This window comes from Falco peregrinus, chromosome 2 (genome assembly GCF_023634155.1).
Source record: "Falco peregrinus isolate bFalPer1 chromosome 2, bFalPer1.pri, whole genome shotgun sequence".
Lineage (NCBI taxonomy): Eukaryota > Metazoa > Chordata > Aves > Falconiformes > Falconidae > Falco > Falco peregrinus.
The window spans coordinates 89,328,447-89,346,873 of NC_073722.1; the positions used below are offsets into that span (position 1 = coordinate 89,328,447).

Here is an 18,427-nt window from a genome sequence, read left to right on the forward strand (position 1 = left end):
TTTCTTGGCACAACATCACACTTTCATCCAAGATCAGTTCAGAAAAAATGAAATCAGTATATAGTCTGACTTGGAAAAAGAATAATGTTCACATGAAAACTGCAAATGCATTTAGATATCCCACTTGAGACATATCAATTTGGTTATGCAATGAAACCTCGTGGGCTGTTGGGGGAGGGGACCCTTAATAGAGCACTGATATCTTACTGGCAGTCAAAAGAGTGTTTCTAATAAGAACATTCATCATGTAGCAAGGTGTAAGGAAGAACTCACCGTGCAGCAGCTGATGCAGCAGGATTCCAGCCACACAAACAGCTCAGCCTGCTGCTGCGTGGCCATAGCAACAGGCTTACAACACTTCCCTTCCTCCCCTTCCCTTACAGATTGAGAAGGCGGAGTTGGAGTTATTTACCTATACATAGGGCCCTAGTTTAAAAGAACAAACTGGATTTAGTGGTCATACAGATTCCTTTGATCAGAAAGCGCTCCTTAATAAACCCAATGGTTCCCTAATCCTATATAAGAAAACAGTTCCATTTTTCTCACAGGTAGTTGTATGTATGGATACAAAGAGCAGGATTAACCCAGCAGACAAGGAACTAATAGAGTTGGGAACTGTTACAGTGCTAATATTAAGTATAGTAGCAATTATAAAGAAACTCCTGAGGGATTTTTTTCAGAATTTCAACTTGATTCCATGTCAGCTTTAGAGTCAGGATATGCATGCTACTAATGAGACATTCTGGATTCTATAAATGTCTTTCCAGTCATTAGTAAACTTGCTTTCTAACATAACAAACTAAAGACAAGGAGTAAGAAATCACACAGCTCTTTCGTATTGCCTAAGTATTGTTAATGAACTCATTAGTTTAGACAGCATTTAGTATGCTAGACCATAATTTAGGATGCAAAAAGATTCTGCTGTTTATTTAATTAGGATTTAAATTTCCAAATCTCAGGACAAAAGAAAGCTCTCACATTCTAATAGTCATATTTTGATAATGCTGGGACAGGCTTGGCAACTGAATGTGGACAAGTAATTTTAAATAATGAGTAAGTATATAACAAAAAAACTATAGCTGTGTTTTACAACCCCATGCTAAGAATAATGCTCAACAAAATTGCTAGTCTGCTATTTTAATTAACGTTTTATTCTCTTTCATGAGGAAATGTTTTTAAATCACTTCAGACACTCATGTGATCTCAAACATACTGAAACACCTACTCCTCCCCAAAGAATCCAGATTTTCAGCTGATGGGTTATTCACCACAAAAGGTTACATTACAGTATTTATTTATTACTATATGCATAGATCTACTTGCTATGCTACTTGCAACCGTATAAAACTAGAGACACCTAGACCCTTTTAATGGTGTGTTCCTGCCCTCTTGGCAAGTTTTAATTATTTTATGGCAATGTTTATGTCTTAATAGTTCTGAAAACAAAAAGAACTCTGTCGGTAAGAGTTTCAAACACGAACTAGGAGAATATGGAAAACGCAAGTTAAACACATCCTAAGGATGTGAAGATCTGTCATATATACATAGGCTGACTCACTGCTCGTCTCCTAGAGCTCTTTAACAAACTAAGCAACAACAAAAAAAAAACAAACCAACCAAACCAACCCAAACCAACAAAACACCATCCAAAATCAATTCAACAATTTCAGTATCTCAGTGAGTCCAAAGTACAGGAGGGACCAAGACAACTATACAGAAACATTTTAAAATTTAGGCACCATCTTCATTTACATTTAGTGTATTTAATCTAAATCTCACACACACAGACATACCCTAATTTACCAAATCAACAAGTTAGCCACACCATTAGAGGAAAAAGATCAATGATTTAAGAAATACAAAGCTGCTAAAAATACTGAGAATTATTGGTACTGAGATCCAGATTTTTCTTTTCTTACAAAGCTGAAGGGGATTCAGTCACCAGGGAGGATTGGGAATATAGTGTCTCCATGGCATCACAACCTTCCTTACATCAATATTACAGGAACAGCAGAACCAGCAGATTCTGTGGATAGACAAAGGATTTGAGGAAGACATTCAGAAGCTTTGCAAAAAATTAGTTAATGTCATGACCACTAACCAAAATCAGTATTCCAAGCTATGGTGAAGATAGAATAATTCACGCCAAAAGGATGAGAACAGTTAACACTGAAGGACAAGAGAAGTCTCCGATTTTCTTCTACCCCTTCTAGACTCAGAAAAATTCACATTCTCCCTGTTGAAAAAGGATGAAACTTTACAAATGTATAGTTAGTGGAAGTCTAATCTAAATCAGGAAAATGACCTCTACTTTAAATAATCGGCTCTAAAATGTTGCAGAAAAGACAATCCTTTCTAGAAAATACTTTTAAAAGTAGTAATTTTTCTTTTATGGATTTTGAAGATCAACAAACCAGACTGTGCTGTATTTTAATCTGGCTGATGTGAATTACTTTGGCTTTGTAAAATCCAGTTTAAGAACTTTGATTATTATAATTGTTACTCAAAGATAATGAAAAACATCTCAATGACTTCTCTGTTTGCACTGAGAACTAACCTTTTATAGCACAAGCTGTTCAGGATTTTTTTTTTCCCTGATGCTTGATCACATCTGACAATCCAGAGTACCCTTAAGTTGTCCTACAACATTGCAATCATACATTCTCCCTGTATATCATCCTCTGAACAACACTACTTTTTAGCAGTCATACTAAAAAAGATGGCCCAGTGTTGAATACAGTTCTGTCAAACTACATAATGATGGAAACAGCTACACATTCTAGCTGTTTATAATGATATTCTGGAGAAGACTAGGAAAGAGAACCTAGTCCAAAGCTACTAGCTCGCTTCAGCCCTGGTACCTCACAGCACTTGCCTGCTCTGCCATTAACTTTACCACCATTTTGTTCAGTATGATTTTTAAATTTTTTTCCAATTTTGTTCAACTGAAATTACTTTAAAAACGGTATGAAAAGTGAGCCTCCTTCCACGCTTCAGCAAAGAAGCGAGGTAAAAAGACCTCCACGCTACAACCCGACGGCGGCGTCACCCCAGTTCCTCACACTCTTCCCGCCCTCTGCGCGCCCGCCTCAGCGCGCCACTAGCGGCCCCGGCGGCTAATTCACCAACTACGCCATTGACGTTGCTCTGTGGCAGCAGCCACCGTCAAACGCGGCATTTACGCTGCTGACGGAAGGCCGGGCTCTGCGCTTGGCTGCGTAGTTGTTATTCACGGATCGGGGCATACGCAGAGAGTCGGTTGCTGTGGCAACGAGAGCACGCGGGCGCGAAAGGCGGCGCCGCAGCTGACAGGGGCTGAGGAGCGGGAGCCGCGGCCGGGCTGAGGCGGCGACATGTTGGTGGGACCGGGCGCCTTTGGTTATTTAGTCTGTTTCTTTTGTTGTGAAGAAAGAAGGGCAGCTGTTGAAACTTTGCAGCTGTTTTGGGTGGGATTTTTTGATGTTGCGCAGTTTTCAATATTGGAAGTTGTATACTATGTCAGCTGAGCCGGTTTCCTTACAGAGGGAAGGAGGAGGTCAGCCACCACAGACTCTCAAACTTTAAGGAATTCTGAGGGAGGGTTTAAACTAGACCCCTTTTAAAAGAATGCGTTTTTGAAGAATGGCTTTCTTTTGTTTGTTTGCTTTTGCTTGAATACTATTTTGAGGCCATTCTCTGGTTTGGGACAACTTTGCTTTAACCCTTTGAAAAACATTCCCTCCCTCACCTTGCAATAATACCCCCACCCCCTCTCTCTTTTACAGCATTCAGTACAGGATTAAACCAGATAAGACAACTCAGCAGAAGAACAGATGTTATTCTTGATGACCATAAACCATTCCAGTCTGTGCTTTCATAGCTTCCCAACAATGATTGTGTGCTAAAATAGCACTTCTGGGACACGGAAGACTGTTTAAAGTCAGTAGTTCCCTTTTTGGTACATTGTCTGTCCAATCACCAGGTGCAGACATTTTGGAATATTTTTAGGGAGAGGGGAAATCCTTCCCAGGAAAATTTGGGATGGCACATGCTCGTATCTCAGGCAACTTCCCCCCCGATATAGATCCCACAAAAGCTCCTCTTGCTTTTGGAAGGAGGGCCCTTCCCAAGCTGAATGAAGAGTTATGTTCTCCTGAGCTGCTAACTCAGCAGCAGGCACTGATGACGCTCTGTGATCTGGTCCATGACCCAGAAAATGTCTACCAGGTGACAGAAGTAGGTAAGCCTAAGTTTTGACACAGTGTGTGTGCGTAGAAATATTTCTCTGCTACTTTTTTTCCTTGCAATATCTTTGATGACACAATATGGCCATGAATTTTTTTCTATTTTAATCTCTACTTATTTTACCTTAAAAAGGTAAAGAATATGATGCCATATACATGACAGTTATTTTAAGAGTATCCTTACTTTAAGATTTATCAATGGCTCACTATAAGCTTTATCAACATGTAAATACAAAAGCAGTGTAGAATCTTACTTATTTTATTCTGAATTTTAGCTAATCCTAACTTAGGCAAATTTTAAAAAAGTTAGAAAAACCACCTCCACCCCCTTGCTACTCAGTTAAATTTAATTTGCTTGGAATCTTTTCTAATCCTGTTATCCATGAACTTTCAGGAAAAAAAAAGCAGTGAATTTATGAATTTCTAATATCATAAAACTACTAAATACATTTTATTTAGAAAGGAGAAAAGAAAAAGCTTTTAGTTATCCTAAAGCAGGAAAAAATGGCAAAGGCCCCCCTTGATATTTTTCTTTGTTAGGCATTTTCTACCAGGTATGACAGGATAGTAACTTCCTGTATTTTTCATGCTTGATGTGCTCAACATACTCATATCTCAGATCCCATAATAATAACAGGAAGAAAACTGATCAACTTTTTAAGTGATAATTAATAAAACAATATTTAAATAGGGCTTACAAGTTCATTTGCAAAAATCTGTGAGCTCATCTTTTGCCATTCATTCCTTCAGCAGTGAATAGCATGGCACATCCACTTTACTGGAGACACAAAACCAGAGCTTTTTATGCAGAACTCCTCAGAAGTGTCAGTGATTGTAGAATGAGTCTATAAAACCCCTGGAACTTCATAAGGATTTAAGATACAAGACAATATAACCAAATTTATCATACTCATCAGGATTATGTCTGGCCACCACTATTTTCAAAAGCTTTTATCCCAGCATTTGGGAAGAGTCCTACATTTGGATTTTGGAAAAAAACCCACACAAGCTTACCTTTGCAATTTTTAGCAGTCTGTTGTGTATCTACATAGCTCATTATGTCACAGTGAAGTCCTCTGGTTTGCCACTGCTTTCTTCTCCATTTTCTTCCTTCATGTTTTTTTCCTCATAAAGATACCAATAATCATGTTCAAAATTTATGAAGTTATTGTTTGATTAACAGTAACTGCTGAAGCAATGCAATATGGTTGGTTGTTTGGGATTGTTGGGTTTTTTTCGTCAGTGATATATGTGTATACACATAATCATGAATGGTTTACCAAATTTATTTCTACATGTGAAAAGCAACGCTGCATGTTTTTACATAGCCCATGCTACACCTAAAGAAATTCTTTAAAATTGTATATGTCAATCCTGCAAAAACACACTTTTCTAAAAACATCAATAGCTCTACTGACTTAAGTTACTTCTAGAGTTACAACACTTCATAAATATTTGCAAGATTAGGATTTAACTTGATACAAGGCAGCAGCTTGTTTGTAGCATGGCATTTTTGGCAGTAGGCTTTGAAACTTCAAAGTTTCTTCTCTACTTGAGATATGACAATAGGACAATCAGTACAAGATAAAAAATCTGATTATTTGCACTTCAAATTGTGAGATAAGAGTGTTGCTATATATGCTGAAGGTATGAAATGTTAAAATGAACTGTTGTGTCTCATAGGATTCTTGGATAACCTGAAGACTTTGTTGTTACATCATGACAGCACTGTCCGACAAAAAACAACACAAATCCTCTATATCATGGCTATGCATAATGTTGGCAGGTAGGTATAATTCCAGAGTTTACTGAATGGTATGGGAAGCGAAAAAGATGTTTCAGTGAGAAACAAGAACATAATTTCTAAGTCTTGGCAAGACAGGTGCAATGTAAATGAGACTATTTAGTTAAGATTAAGCATCTCGCAAATAATGTATATTTTATTATGCTTAGTTAAATCTGACCTCCAATGTTGTTTTTAGGCAAGGGCTGATACAAAATGGAGTGATTTCTGCCATCACTGACCTCTTGGATGATCCAGTAGATATCTGTCGGAAGAACATTCACCAGATTTTTGAAATTATGGCAAAATTGCCTGAAGGTAGGGATTTTTTCAGTAGTTAAGTATTCAAATAGGCAAAGCAGGTAGGTGACTTTATCTGATTCCACATGTAATGTCTTCCAAATTTATTTTACTCCATTGTCCTTGAAAATCATATCTAAAACCATTATCTTTTCTATTTTTGCTCATCTTAATTTTCGTTAGTTAGTGTTTCTATGAAAATTTATTCTTTGGATTCTATCTGAACAATTTAAAATGTATGACCGTCATCTTTTTTGTTGGTGGAGACAACTGTTTTCTAGAGCTGTTTCTGCACTTCCAAAAATTTGCAAATTGTATAATAATAGTGAGAATACTTAGCCAAAATATAGAACATGCTTTACATAGTTAACAAGTGAAATGCCCTATGTTAACATAATACATCTGTGAATAGTCCTGTCTGTGTACTGGGGTAACTGATCCTGCTAGATCTGTAATTTTCTTAGGTCTTATACAAGTAAAGGCTACCTGCTTAAGATACAGGTTGTGTGGACTGCACACTTGAATTTGTATTTTAGAATCTTGCATCAAAAATTCACTTTGTCCTTTTCTTTTGTCAAAATGATGATCAGCTGTTCATCATGGTCCACTAACTGTACAGTACACAGGATTTGTAGAAAGTTCTTCTGGCATTAGGAGGTACAAATTTTGCAAAATTTTTTTTATGCCTTCCTTGCTCCTTGCAAGCACTGGGGTAGGAGGAGGTAAATGAGTAAGTAAGGTCACCATCCATTGAGCTGTGGACTATGCACAGATTATGTATTAATGTATCTTTGACCTTATGCTCATAGGTTCAGTTTCTTAAATGTACACTTTGACATTGCTTTCAGGAGGGAGAGAATTTAAAACAAAACAACCAGCCAGCATGGGGGTGGTGCAAGGAACAATGAAGAAGTTTGCTTTTTCTCGTATTTTATTCAAATATTGTTTGCCCTTAGGTAATATTGTTAAATGGACTTGGTAAGATATGAAGGTAAAAATGTAATAAATTACACCTAACTTCTGATGTCAAATTGAGCTAATAGTCCTACCCTCCCAGTATATCAGGAGAGAAATCAGTATCTAAAGTGGCAAAAAGTCGGATATATGCATCGTTTAGGCTGAGATGCATTCTGCTCTAGTGATGTTGATTTATCTCCAGTAGGATAAACAGAAGCTGAGTTGATTACATCAGTCACGTGTCTAGCTTTTAAATGCTTCAGCCTAAACAGAGGAATCCAAGCTGAGAATTTGTCTTTGACTTGCCAGAAGAATAGGTCATTGTACCTTTTATGTGCTTTCTTTATATTACATATATTTATAGTGGTCTAAATCTTTTATACATGGAAGGAATTTATATTGATTTGTTACTTTTATTTCTAGACTCTATGGTTATAATTTCAATAGTTTTCCAAGCTGAACATTAGTCTTAAACATTTCCAGTTGATGAAAATTTTAATTTTAAAATTAAAATTTCAGTAGATAAAAATGATCAATTAAAAAGCCATAGTATTTAAATTCATGGCAAAGTGCCTTGTCTGAGGAATTCTGTTACATTACTGGTGCTTAAAAAAATTAAATGAGTGCTTAAAGTCTTGCTGAGTTAGTATACACGAATTCTAAAAAACATAAAGAAGTATTTTTAAATGCATGCAACTATTTTTTAAGTCCTGAATAACTGAATCCATATGAGAGATATTAATATGGTGGGCTTAACAACTTTAGGACCATCACTATAGAAAATCAGAAAATTTAATTTCACTAGCTATTTTACAGATTTTCAAATCAGATGAGACAGGGACTTGGCTTAAGTAAATTTTGACCTGTTTGACTGCCTGTAAACAATTCTGTCTCTTACCAGTATAGACAGATACCATCCTGTGAATACGTGGATCATAACAGAAGCTTATGGGAGAAGGAACGGAAACTTAACAGAAGTAAATAAATGTTGCCAAATTTTTGCAGATTACTATTGGTCATTAACCACTCATCCATACTGGCTAAGGTCACCTTCTTAGCCCCTTTTGGAATGGCATAATTCAGTAATAAGCCTTGCTGTTCAGCCCCTGCTGTACTGAACTTTATTATTAGCTGTAACCTTCAGATGTGGCTAGATCTCTGGCAGGCTAATGCATGAACTTAACATTTGTCTCCTTTTGCTGATTGAGTTTCCAGGTATGTACATGATGCACAACTTAAGTTGACTGGAAAGGTTTCAATTTAAACAGGGAAGTTGCCTCAGGGTTTGGTGGCTGTTGTACGTACCCTTTTAGATATGAATGTGTGACTTACGGATGTAAACTATACACCTGCCTGCTTTTAGGTTTTATCTCCCAAACCTCAGAGTAGATTGGAAGTTTATCTACATAAGCAGAAAACATTCACTGGAGGATGAATAAAAGTTCTAGGCGGGAAAAAACAATTAAAAAAAAACCCCTACCCATATGGCCCTGAGAGGAAGCGAGAGCTTTTTTTTTTTTTTAACCCCAGAGTTTGCAGTTAGACACTTTCTAACAAGCAGGGACTAAAACCAAGGGTTACATACAAAGTGTTTTACTAGAACAGTCAGTTCTATTTAGGGACTTACTGTGGCAGTAAGCAATGCTAGCTCTTGGTGGTGCCAAAACATAAAATACTGCTTATTAAGAATTCCACATAAATCAAAATACGTTGCCCAAACCAGAGGGTATGTAATAGTACACCATATCGCTGCTCTGGTCTGCTCCCATTGTTCCATCCTTGTCACTGCAGGCATCCGAATAGATCATCTTAGGTCAGGAGCTACTGATGGGAACTATCACAACTGTAAAACCAATTTGGTGATAATCAGGAAATGTGAGATGATACTATACAAAGAGAAATCAAGTTGCCTCCTGGAGTGGAAGGATTATCCAACCCCTGCTAAGCTAGAAACTCAGCAAAAGCTGAAAGCCAGCTGCAGCAGTGTCTCTCCTCAAAACCTTGCCTTTGATTGAAGGCAAAGGATTCACGGCAGCTCTGAAGTAAGCAGGAGCCTCTGCCAGACAGACACCACCTTCCAAATCATGTTACAATCCCAACTTAGTGAAAGTTGCCTATATTTGCAAGAAAGGCTACAATTCTCTGAGTGGTAGTTGCTTTTCAGTGAGGCTTCTCTTTAACTAAGACTGATACCAGTATCTTCATTTTACCTCTTCCACTTCAGATACTGGTGGCAGATCAGAATCAGGTTTTCCAAATCGAATTATTATCAAGACTTGTTTTGGGGAATGGTTCTGGAGTTTAGTCTCCAAGAAAAGCAGAAAAGGGTAATTAATGGTATGAAAACAATATTTAAATAACTATAGAATTAGTTACTTGGTAAATTCTGTGCATCAGTGTCTCCACTGCAAATTCCTTTTAATGTAAATAAGGAGTTACTTTATTAGAAACCTGGTATTTGTCTGTTTTGAATAATTTTTTTTCCATTCATTTATTCTTAACATTTAGTGTAATCCTAATACATTTGCAGTGATCATGCTCTGTATGCATGTAGGCCAACTTTTTCACTGTTCCCCCCCCCCCCCCCCCCCTCTTCTATTTATAAGGAATTAAAAATGAATGTAGAACTGTTTACATCTGTGAAGCAAGCAGAATTTAATCTTTATCTTCTGATCCTGTATTCAAATCTCTCAGAGAGCATGATGTGTCTAGCAGTCTCTTTATAGCTTGCTTGAGTCATACCTCTCTAGGTGAAATTCTCTTCCAAAGCTTAGTTTCTTCAGCTAAGTAATGATGCCAAAGTTTGACCATTTCCTTTGTCAATGTTTGTGCTATTAAAAGCCTCCAAGACTTGCTCAGGATAGAAGTCCTCGAGTAGACTAGTCTTGCATAGCTTTATACAGACCAGATTTTCATACAGTGCCCTTTGACAGGTTTGGGGGGCTGGGAGGAGGAAACGATAGAAAAAACCTTCAATCCTCAGCCTGTCAGCTATGTACAGTCTATAAGATCAGTGGTGTAGAAGCTGAGCTAGCATATTGTGTGTGAAAGCATCTCTGAGTAATTACGCTTGGAAAAAGGTGTTTTTCTGAGCCATATATCCTTTTCATTTAAATTAAAATATAACATATATATATAAAATTATACATGTCTGTTTAAGGGCTGGAAGGTATCTCCATGAAAAGAATTGTGTTACTGTAGAATGGACTCACATACAGATAACTACTTCGAAGAAAAACAGGAAGGTGCTAAAACTGTTTTCATTGCTATGAGAATTCGGAGAATTTAGGGAGAACAGCAAATATTTTCTAATAGGTAGTAAGAGTCACAAGGCCTGACATAATTAATCTGACATATTACAGATACAGAAATAGTCTCTGCCTGGTAATTAAGCCTTCTTCAGCTAACCAAGAAACTGTCTGTCTTCCTCTCTGCATTTACTTCTACGCCTCCCATTCAGATAATGAGATGGTATGTACAGCTGGAGGAAGTCAGCAACTAATATACCATTCCACAGCTAGATTTCTAATGTGTTCTGGAGCTGAGGTAATTTAGCCGAGGGCCAATAAAGCAAATGTTCCACACTACACAGAAAGGAACCATGCATTTGACATGAAGCATGGTTGTTTTTGTTAACTGGGAAGTGGTCAGTGACTCGCATTAGTTCTATGCCAGGCCACCTGGTCTTTCTCCAAACAGGAGTAATTTAGGAAAATGTGGTTATTTTAAGCAAATCCACTTGCAGAGTATTTTTGATTCCTAAACTTAAGGATGTATATCAGTATCCTCCAGGAACAGTGGGACCATTAAAAACCAGAAGAGGGGAAAATCCACAAAGACTGGGAGAACACTGACAAATATAATTTCCAGAAGAAACAACAACTTCAGTGGCAAGAATTAATGGGTAGAAGAAAGACAAAAATAAGATATATCTATGTATTCAATAGAGGATAGAAGAGGGAGAAGAACCAGCAGCAGAAGAAAATTAAGAACATTGGAAAAATTAATAGCAAAACTTTCACTCTTTGTGAAAACAGTTAGTTGACACAATACTTAACAATGTTAGTGGAAGGATGATAAGCAATGATAAATGACCTGGGCAATAACAACTGCAAAAATAGTTCTAGGAAGAAAATCTTTCACTAGGATATGGCTAATACTGGAGAAGTTTAATAATGCTTACCCATTATCTGTCCTGGCTTTTATGGGTACTTAATCCTTTTAGACAAAGACTGAGGTGGATTGGATAGGGCAATGGATTTTTAAGCATGCCAGAACCTCTATTTGGGAAGATTCCAAGAGATAATGTTTCTTCTGCTACTTTACTGACCCTCTGTGCCTCCACTATTCCACGCTTGGGAAATCATAACCAATCAGATCGGCGTCTAAGGACTCTTTAAGGATACCTTTTTCCCTTTGAAACTTGTTTTGCTGTATGGAGTGCAAATGGTAAAAGGACAGATGGCATTCTTATTGCAGCAGATGGAATATCTCTTCTGTGAATGTCATTGTTGCCCAGGTGAAGTGAAATCCCAGCTGTATTAATGCAATTCTTTCAGGTGGCAGTACATTGCATCACCAATAAAACTGAGAAAATAGATGCAAATTTAATTGCATGATTTATTCAGGTGGACAATTAAGAGTCAAGAGATTTCATTTCAGCACCTGTCTTTGGCTTAGAATTTTTAGTTTTAACTTTCCAGTGCCTCAGTTCTTATACAATCAAAAAAAAATTACTTCTGTGTAAACCAGAATTTAACATCTTGAATTCTTCAGAGAGAAAACAGAGCAACCATGAGTAACTCAGAATACTAAGATCAAAAACATCATAGGAATTATTAGACAGTTGGTAGCAAGGAATTGCTATTCAGAGAACATGATTATGTGAATTGATTATTTAAACTTAATTATTTACTGCTGCATTCCTCCCCATGCCTATGCTTTCCTTAAGTCAAGTAGGAACATACAACGGTGCTTCAGTGTCCTTTCTCCTTCCCAAGACAGCTTTCATTCAATGAGAAAATTAACCGACTCCTTTTCTTTAGAAATACCTTTAGGCCTTTGTTAAAATATCCTAGGTTCTCCACTTGTGTTGTGGGTTGCCTGTAATACTTATGTTGGAAGGACCTTCTTAATTGAATCAAGTTTTATTTTTTAATATAAAACGTCTCTTACCCTCCTCATAACTGACTACACTTTTGGGTTTATTTTTCCTATTCAGCTTTCTTACCTTGAAGCTATGCTGTAATGAATGCCAGTTTTTCTTGTCACTACTTTCACCAGTCTGAAATGGCCACAGTACCATGAAAGCTAGAGGTGAAGGAGGCATAACATCCAATAGGCTATTAATAGGAAAACAAAGCCCTGACACATTTTGTACCTTTTTCACAGTTTCACTACCTAATTACAGGATATTACACTATAGAAAGCAATTTAGACTAGAAATACTGTGCAATTTCTGAAGTGAATGATAGCACTTCTAATGGTAAGCAAAGCATAGAGAATCCTGTATTAACAATTATCACATAAAGCTTTTAGTAAACTCACCACATCAAGCAGACTGACTGCAAATATCAGAAGCAGGCAGTATCATCTTCTCACTACAAGTAAGACCTAAATACTCTGCCATGACAAACCTTTTGTACCTTCAAGGGACAGCCTCATTGGCTCTTTTGCCTCTATTCTTCCGGTGTAACAGTTGACAGGGAATGTTTAAAGGGGCCCTGTGTCTTTAGTACAGGGATAAAATACCTCATTCAAAATGAGAAAGAATTTTCCCCAGTATCAATTATGTTTGGACTGAAGAGTTTTCAAAGGCTTAATCCATGACTTGAGCCTCAGAGAATATTTTTGGTTATGGGTGCATTCTCTGGCAAGGCTGACAACTATTATTGCTTGAACCACGGCCCTCAAGTATTGTAGTTCTCTTGGCAGTCCCAGCTCATCATTAGCTTAAGTCTCCAAGCCACCTAGAAAAACCTTAGCCTGAATTTAGATATCCTCAAACAGGTCAGAAGAATAATTCTTAAACATAAGGTAAGAAAGGTGAGGACTTTTTGATGCATTTTGTAGAAAGGCTGAGAAGCAAACAAAGGAATGAAACTTTCTAAGCACTACCAAATATTTTCAGCTGGTCTCAATAATTATTAATGGAGTGATGGGTTCTAAGTCAAATTCTGTTTAAAGTCCAGGGATATTATTTATCTAGCATCCCCTAACAAGTGATTTTTCTGAGTTTATGCTGTCTGTACAAGAGTTACACACTTTCTTAACATACATCCAGACTTAGAAAGATTTCAGTTAGAGAATGTTCTGGAAGAACCTTGTTATAGTCTGAATGGAGGGAATTTTCAAGAAAACTTCAATGAAGGACCATCAACAAGACTTATGCTGACAGATTACCTTATATGGTGACTTAAAAAAAAAATAGATTTTTCTTAAAGCCTAATTTTTCACAAGCATGAGCCAGACAGAATTCTGTATTAATTTTGGAGACTTGCCGAGAGCTCAGTAGTACAAAAATGTGAAGATATTTTTCAAGTTTTTTTCAAACTTTAAACAGGTTAGGAGACCAGCTTCAGGCACTATTAAAAAAATTATATATGTGCTTATACCTAGATATGTATTTCTAAGCATAGACATCTGTGTGAAGTACCTGCTTGTGTAAGATAATATGTAGGTGGGCTTCTTATATATCTTGCCGATACCGTGGGAGTTTCTTTCCTGATGTTTCCTATAGACCTTGATCTATAGCTTCTTTCCTAAAAATGTTACTAACCATCTCCCCCAAAACAGTATCAATAACATGCATTCAGAATTTGTAGGGACATTAAATGGGAACACATCCCTTAAATCTTACCAAGTCGCTCAAATGTAATTGCTGAAATTGCTGAATGTTGGTGAATAAACTGAGGAAGAAGATCTGGAGCAAATAAACAAAACTCAGCAGTCTGTCATAAAGGAAAGAGAGCTTCACAAATATCCAATTAAGTAACTGTCATAACACTAATTAATGAACACACTATAGGCACATCCAGTATCGTTTGAATTATTTATTTTTTTAAGTGGACAATTTAAATGTTGATGTTATTAACCATTTTGTTTTAAATTTCTTAGAGCCCTTGGCTGAGATCTCTTGCACTAATCATAGTACATAGGGGGAACAAAAGTAGAATGTTCTTTTCCAGTGTGCATGTGTGTCTGTGTGTCTGTGTACGTATGTGCTTTACAATTATCAAACATATATTTACACACCAACTTTACACTGAAGTCTTTAAGAAGTCTTTTCTATGGCAGGGGAAAGAATCAACTGACCAAAGACTTAGGTCTATATGATCCATTTGAGATTTTCCAGTATAGTCCCACAGAGCTTCTTATGCTTTCAAACTTTTGCCGGAATGTTACTCCATCCAGTAGTGTTTCTTTATGAGATGAAACCTGGAGCTGAGGAATGCATCTCTTCAGTTTCCTTAACTTCACTAAACTTTAAATAATTTAAATTATTAAATTGAAATATCAAGACATGTAGTTATTGTTCATATCGCTCATCTGTAACCTTCTAATAATACATCACATTTTTAAAATAATTTAAAAACCAACAAAAAAAAGACTTTGGAGGCTATATACTACACAATCTCCATGGCTCCTGCTTCTTGGGAAATCTGTTACAATATTACAATTCCCAGAATGTAATTGGAGCAGTGGAACAGAACTGTCCGTTGGCAACTTTCACATTCAGCAATCCAGACACTACAACAATAATTTAAAAAATTGCCTTGTGATTTTTTTTTTCTGTGTTAAAAAAGGAACACTAACCTACTTCTTAAATATAGTTTGTTTTTTGTGAAACACCACAAGATTTGGCAAAAAAAGATGTAAAAGAAGACTGTTTTGATGTATAAAACTCCTTACCAGTAGAAGAAACACTGACCTTAATTTGGCCTATTCATAGATTTCATGTAGTTTTGCTGCATATTTGAAGCCTTAAAGAGCAGAAAGAGCTGCTAGTCAGTTTGGATATCACAGAACAGTTGCGCACCAATAATTCCTTTAACAGGCAAGATGTTAAACAGTTAAACATGATAAACAGTAAAGTAAAGCAGAAGTGTGTACATAGTATACGCTGTGAGTCATGTGCATGTGCATACGTGATGTATGTGTATATACTGTTTGGCTCTGTGTATCAATATTGTGGGTGCATGCCCATTCTCTACAGATTTAATTAGTAGTTTGCTTTGAATTCTCCTGTTCTGTAGCTTCTAGTTTGAACTAGCTCTTCTCCCCAACACAACCATTCTGCTCCACACCCTGCAAACAAGTTCATCTGTCACTCACCAGCTTTATATCGTCACGTCAGTAAAATTTTAGGACAACTGGATGAAGAATTATTTCTTACATAGAACATGGTAACACTCCCACTGTAGGAAATGGAATGAAACAAATGGAATAAAAGTGCAGTGACTGTGGCGAAAACATCTCCACAGAGTTAGGCCTCAATTTCCTTTTTTGTTTTTGTTTGGGAGTTTTGAGTTGTAAGGTTGTTTTTTTCCACTGGGGTGGGGGGAGGTGGGGTTGTGTGGGTTTTTTTGGAGGGTAGGCTTTCACTCTCCAGAACATATATTTGTGAAAAATGATGTAGCAGGTTAAGGGGGCATAAGAGGAACTGTGTACATACATCAGATTTCCCCTTTTCTCTCCTTGGGCTACTACACATTGCCCCATTTTTTTCCACTAGAAGTGGAAGTGGTTAGCCCCTTGTTTATCACTTAAGGAAAACAGATTAAGCCCAAGGATTCTTAGCAGAGACCAATGTATTTGAGATTGTTCTGAATGATGACATCTGTCACTGCATCAAAGACAAACTGTATGTTACTGGTATCAGTGGCGCAGGTGAAGTGTGAGTAGATCTCCTTGGTCTCCTTGTTGCGATTCAAGTCCTCAAACTGACGTTGGATGTAGACTGCTGCTTCCTCATAAGTGTTTTGGCCTTTGTATTCAGGAAAGCAGACTGTTAAGGGGATGCGTCGGATTTTTTCTGCCAGCAGATCTTTCTTATTCAAAAAAAGGATGAGGGAAGTGTTGATAAACCAATTGTTGTTGCAGATGGAATCAAAGAGACGCAAACTTTCTGCCATTCGACTCTGTAGGAGAGGAAACAACAGTGTCAACAACAGTGTTTCAGCACTATTTTTTTGCGTGAAAAGCACACAAAACATATTATTACATCTATCAATGAGTAAAATCTGCTTTTAGAGAAAAAACTTCTATTCAGTGACTGTCCATCTTACCTGACCATGAAATTTCAGAGGGCTTAATTCACTTATTTTGATACATTTCACCATAGACTACCTCTTTCTTTATTTTTTTAAATATTTTACAACTATGGAGGGAAGTCTAAAACTGAAGATTTAGAAAGAGTAGGTGTAACTTGGGAAATCAAACTTACATTAGCACTATAAACAAATTCTTTAAATAAAAGAGATGTGTAATTTCTAAGGATTTCACACTACAGAAACATTCTACTCTTAAAGGATTTTTTAAAAAGATGGAACTGCTGCAGCACAATTGTAACATTGCATCATCAGATGTGTACTTTAGCACACCACACATGCTCAGAATTTTTTCCTTTCCTCACTTCTCCCCATTGTATAATGGCAAGCTTGGATACACAAGACCCACATGCTACTATGATGGCACAACTTGCATATTTATAGGTGAAAGATATATATATATATATAGTGAAAGCTGAGTTTAGCCAGTCATGTTTAAAATCTTTCTGTCTGCTGGCCTGAGTATGAATAAATTATGAACAATTTAGGATGACCGCCACAATTACATATTTGAAAATAAAAATCCAGTGCTACTATAGACTGAAAGTAGAAATCAGTGGCTGTCCTGAATTTTCCTTATGTGTTGCTGCTGCAGCACACACACTTATGGTGCAGCTGGAGCTGTCCATGGTACCAAGTGCTCTCGGAAGGCTGAATTTATTGCTGGGTTTACACCTATCATAGGTGTAAAGAGATGCAATGTCTTGAATAGAAAATATTCTAGATTATTAAAATAAATATCACTCAAGTATTGTCAAAAGATGATACAGCAAATATCTTAATCAGGCATTTTTGCTAATGTCAGTGTTTCCCAGCATTTACTACTTAGATCTTTATTTCTGTTAGGTTTCATTGGCACATCAGATTGCCATTATCTAAATTTAGTCAGATATTTGTATGTCATGAAAATTTTTTAATGTATGCACTCGTATTTTCTATTGAAAGGAAAACACCTCTTTTAACTAAGTTGTCCTATTCATATTTAAAGAATGTTGAAAAGCATAGCATTTTAAATTCAGCATCAAGGTTTCATTCCAGTCTTTTCCAATATCCAGCAGTAATTTTTATTAATAAAATGATAATTCTTGAAGAAACAGACTTTTATTCTGTCCTTTTTCAGCTGTATTCATGTACTACTGAAAGTGGAAAAAGCTTATAAGATGGAAAATTTGGAATCAGTTTTTTCTGTACAGCAAATGTATTAGGAAAAAAGTGTAGAAACAAATATTCACAAAACAAGGTACATTTTTGAAAAACAGGAAATTCTGAAGATTTCATAGACTCTGAGACAAAGGTAATGTAGGCTGAAAATTGGAATTCTTGCAGTGATGTCTGTTTAATTTCTTGAATATTTTTTTAGCTAAAAGAGTCTTTTAGCTGGGTGCTAGTTATTCTTTTCTTGAAAATTAAGATCAACTAATTTTTCAACTTGGCGATAATGCTGTTTGCTATTTTGACCTCCATGGGCCAGTTTAATATCAGATCCCAAAGCATGAGTTAGGCTTTTTCATCATTTTCCTCTAATCCTGTTCAGACACCCTGAAATAATTTTTGCAATTTTTGAGCACCTTTAAAATCTCAGAATGCTGTAAGGCATATCTCCTTCATGTAGACATGATCCAATGCATAGCTCTCAAAATAAATTCAAATAGGTAAACCAATGTGATGTTAATCACAGCATGAAATTCAGTATTCCTACTCACACGTCCAGATGAATTGATTTTGTATGGGAAAGATTTCTGTAAAGCTTTTAGCTCTTAACCCAAATGACAAGCCTACAGTTAATATTTTGCCTACAGCTAAAATACTAGATATTGTTCCTTCTCGCTTTTTTC

At 36.6% G+C, this 18,427-nt stretch overlaps 2 protein-coding genes across 3 annotated transcripts in view; one reads left to right on the forward strand and one right to left on the reverse strand.

Annotated features, from left to right (window-relative positions):
- Window positions 1-4,020: 4,020 nt before the first annotated feature.
- RSPH14 (radial spoke head 14 homolog) overlaps window positions 4,021-18,427 on the forward strand; it is a 94,087-nt gene continuing 79,680 nt past the window's right edge. Inside the window, exons 1-3 of the mRNA XM_005233249.2 lie at window positions 4,021-4,219; window positions 5,907-6,009; window positions 6,206-6,324. Of these exons, the coding sequence (XP_005233306.1) occupies window positions 4,021-4,219; window positions 5,907-6,009; window positions 6,206-6,324 (421 nt within the window). The remainder of the gene's footprint in view (window positions 4,220-5,906; window positions 6,010-6,205; window positions 6,325-18,427) is intronic.
- The window catches only part of GNAZ (G protein subunit alpha z), a 71,935-nt gene continuing 67,808 nt past the window's right edge, over window positions 14,301-18,427 (reverse strand). For both annotated transcript variants that reach the window (XM_055797463.1, XM_005233248.4), the window contains one exon: window positions 14,301-16,403. In XM_055797463.1, the coding sequence (XP_055653438.1) occupies window positions 16,059-16,403 (345 nt within the window). In that variant the 3' untranslated portion in view covers window positions 14,301-16,058. The remainder of the gene's footprint in view (window positions 16,404-18,427) is intronic.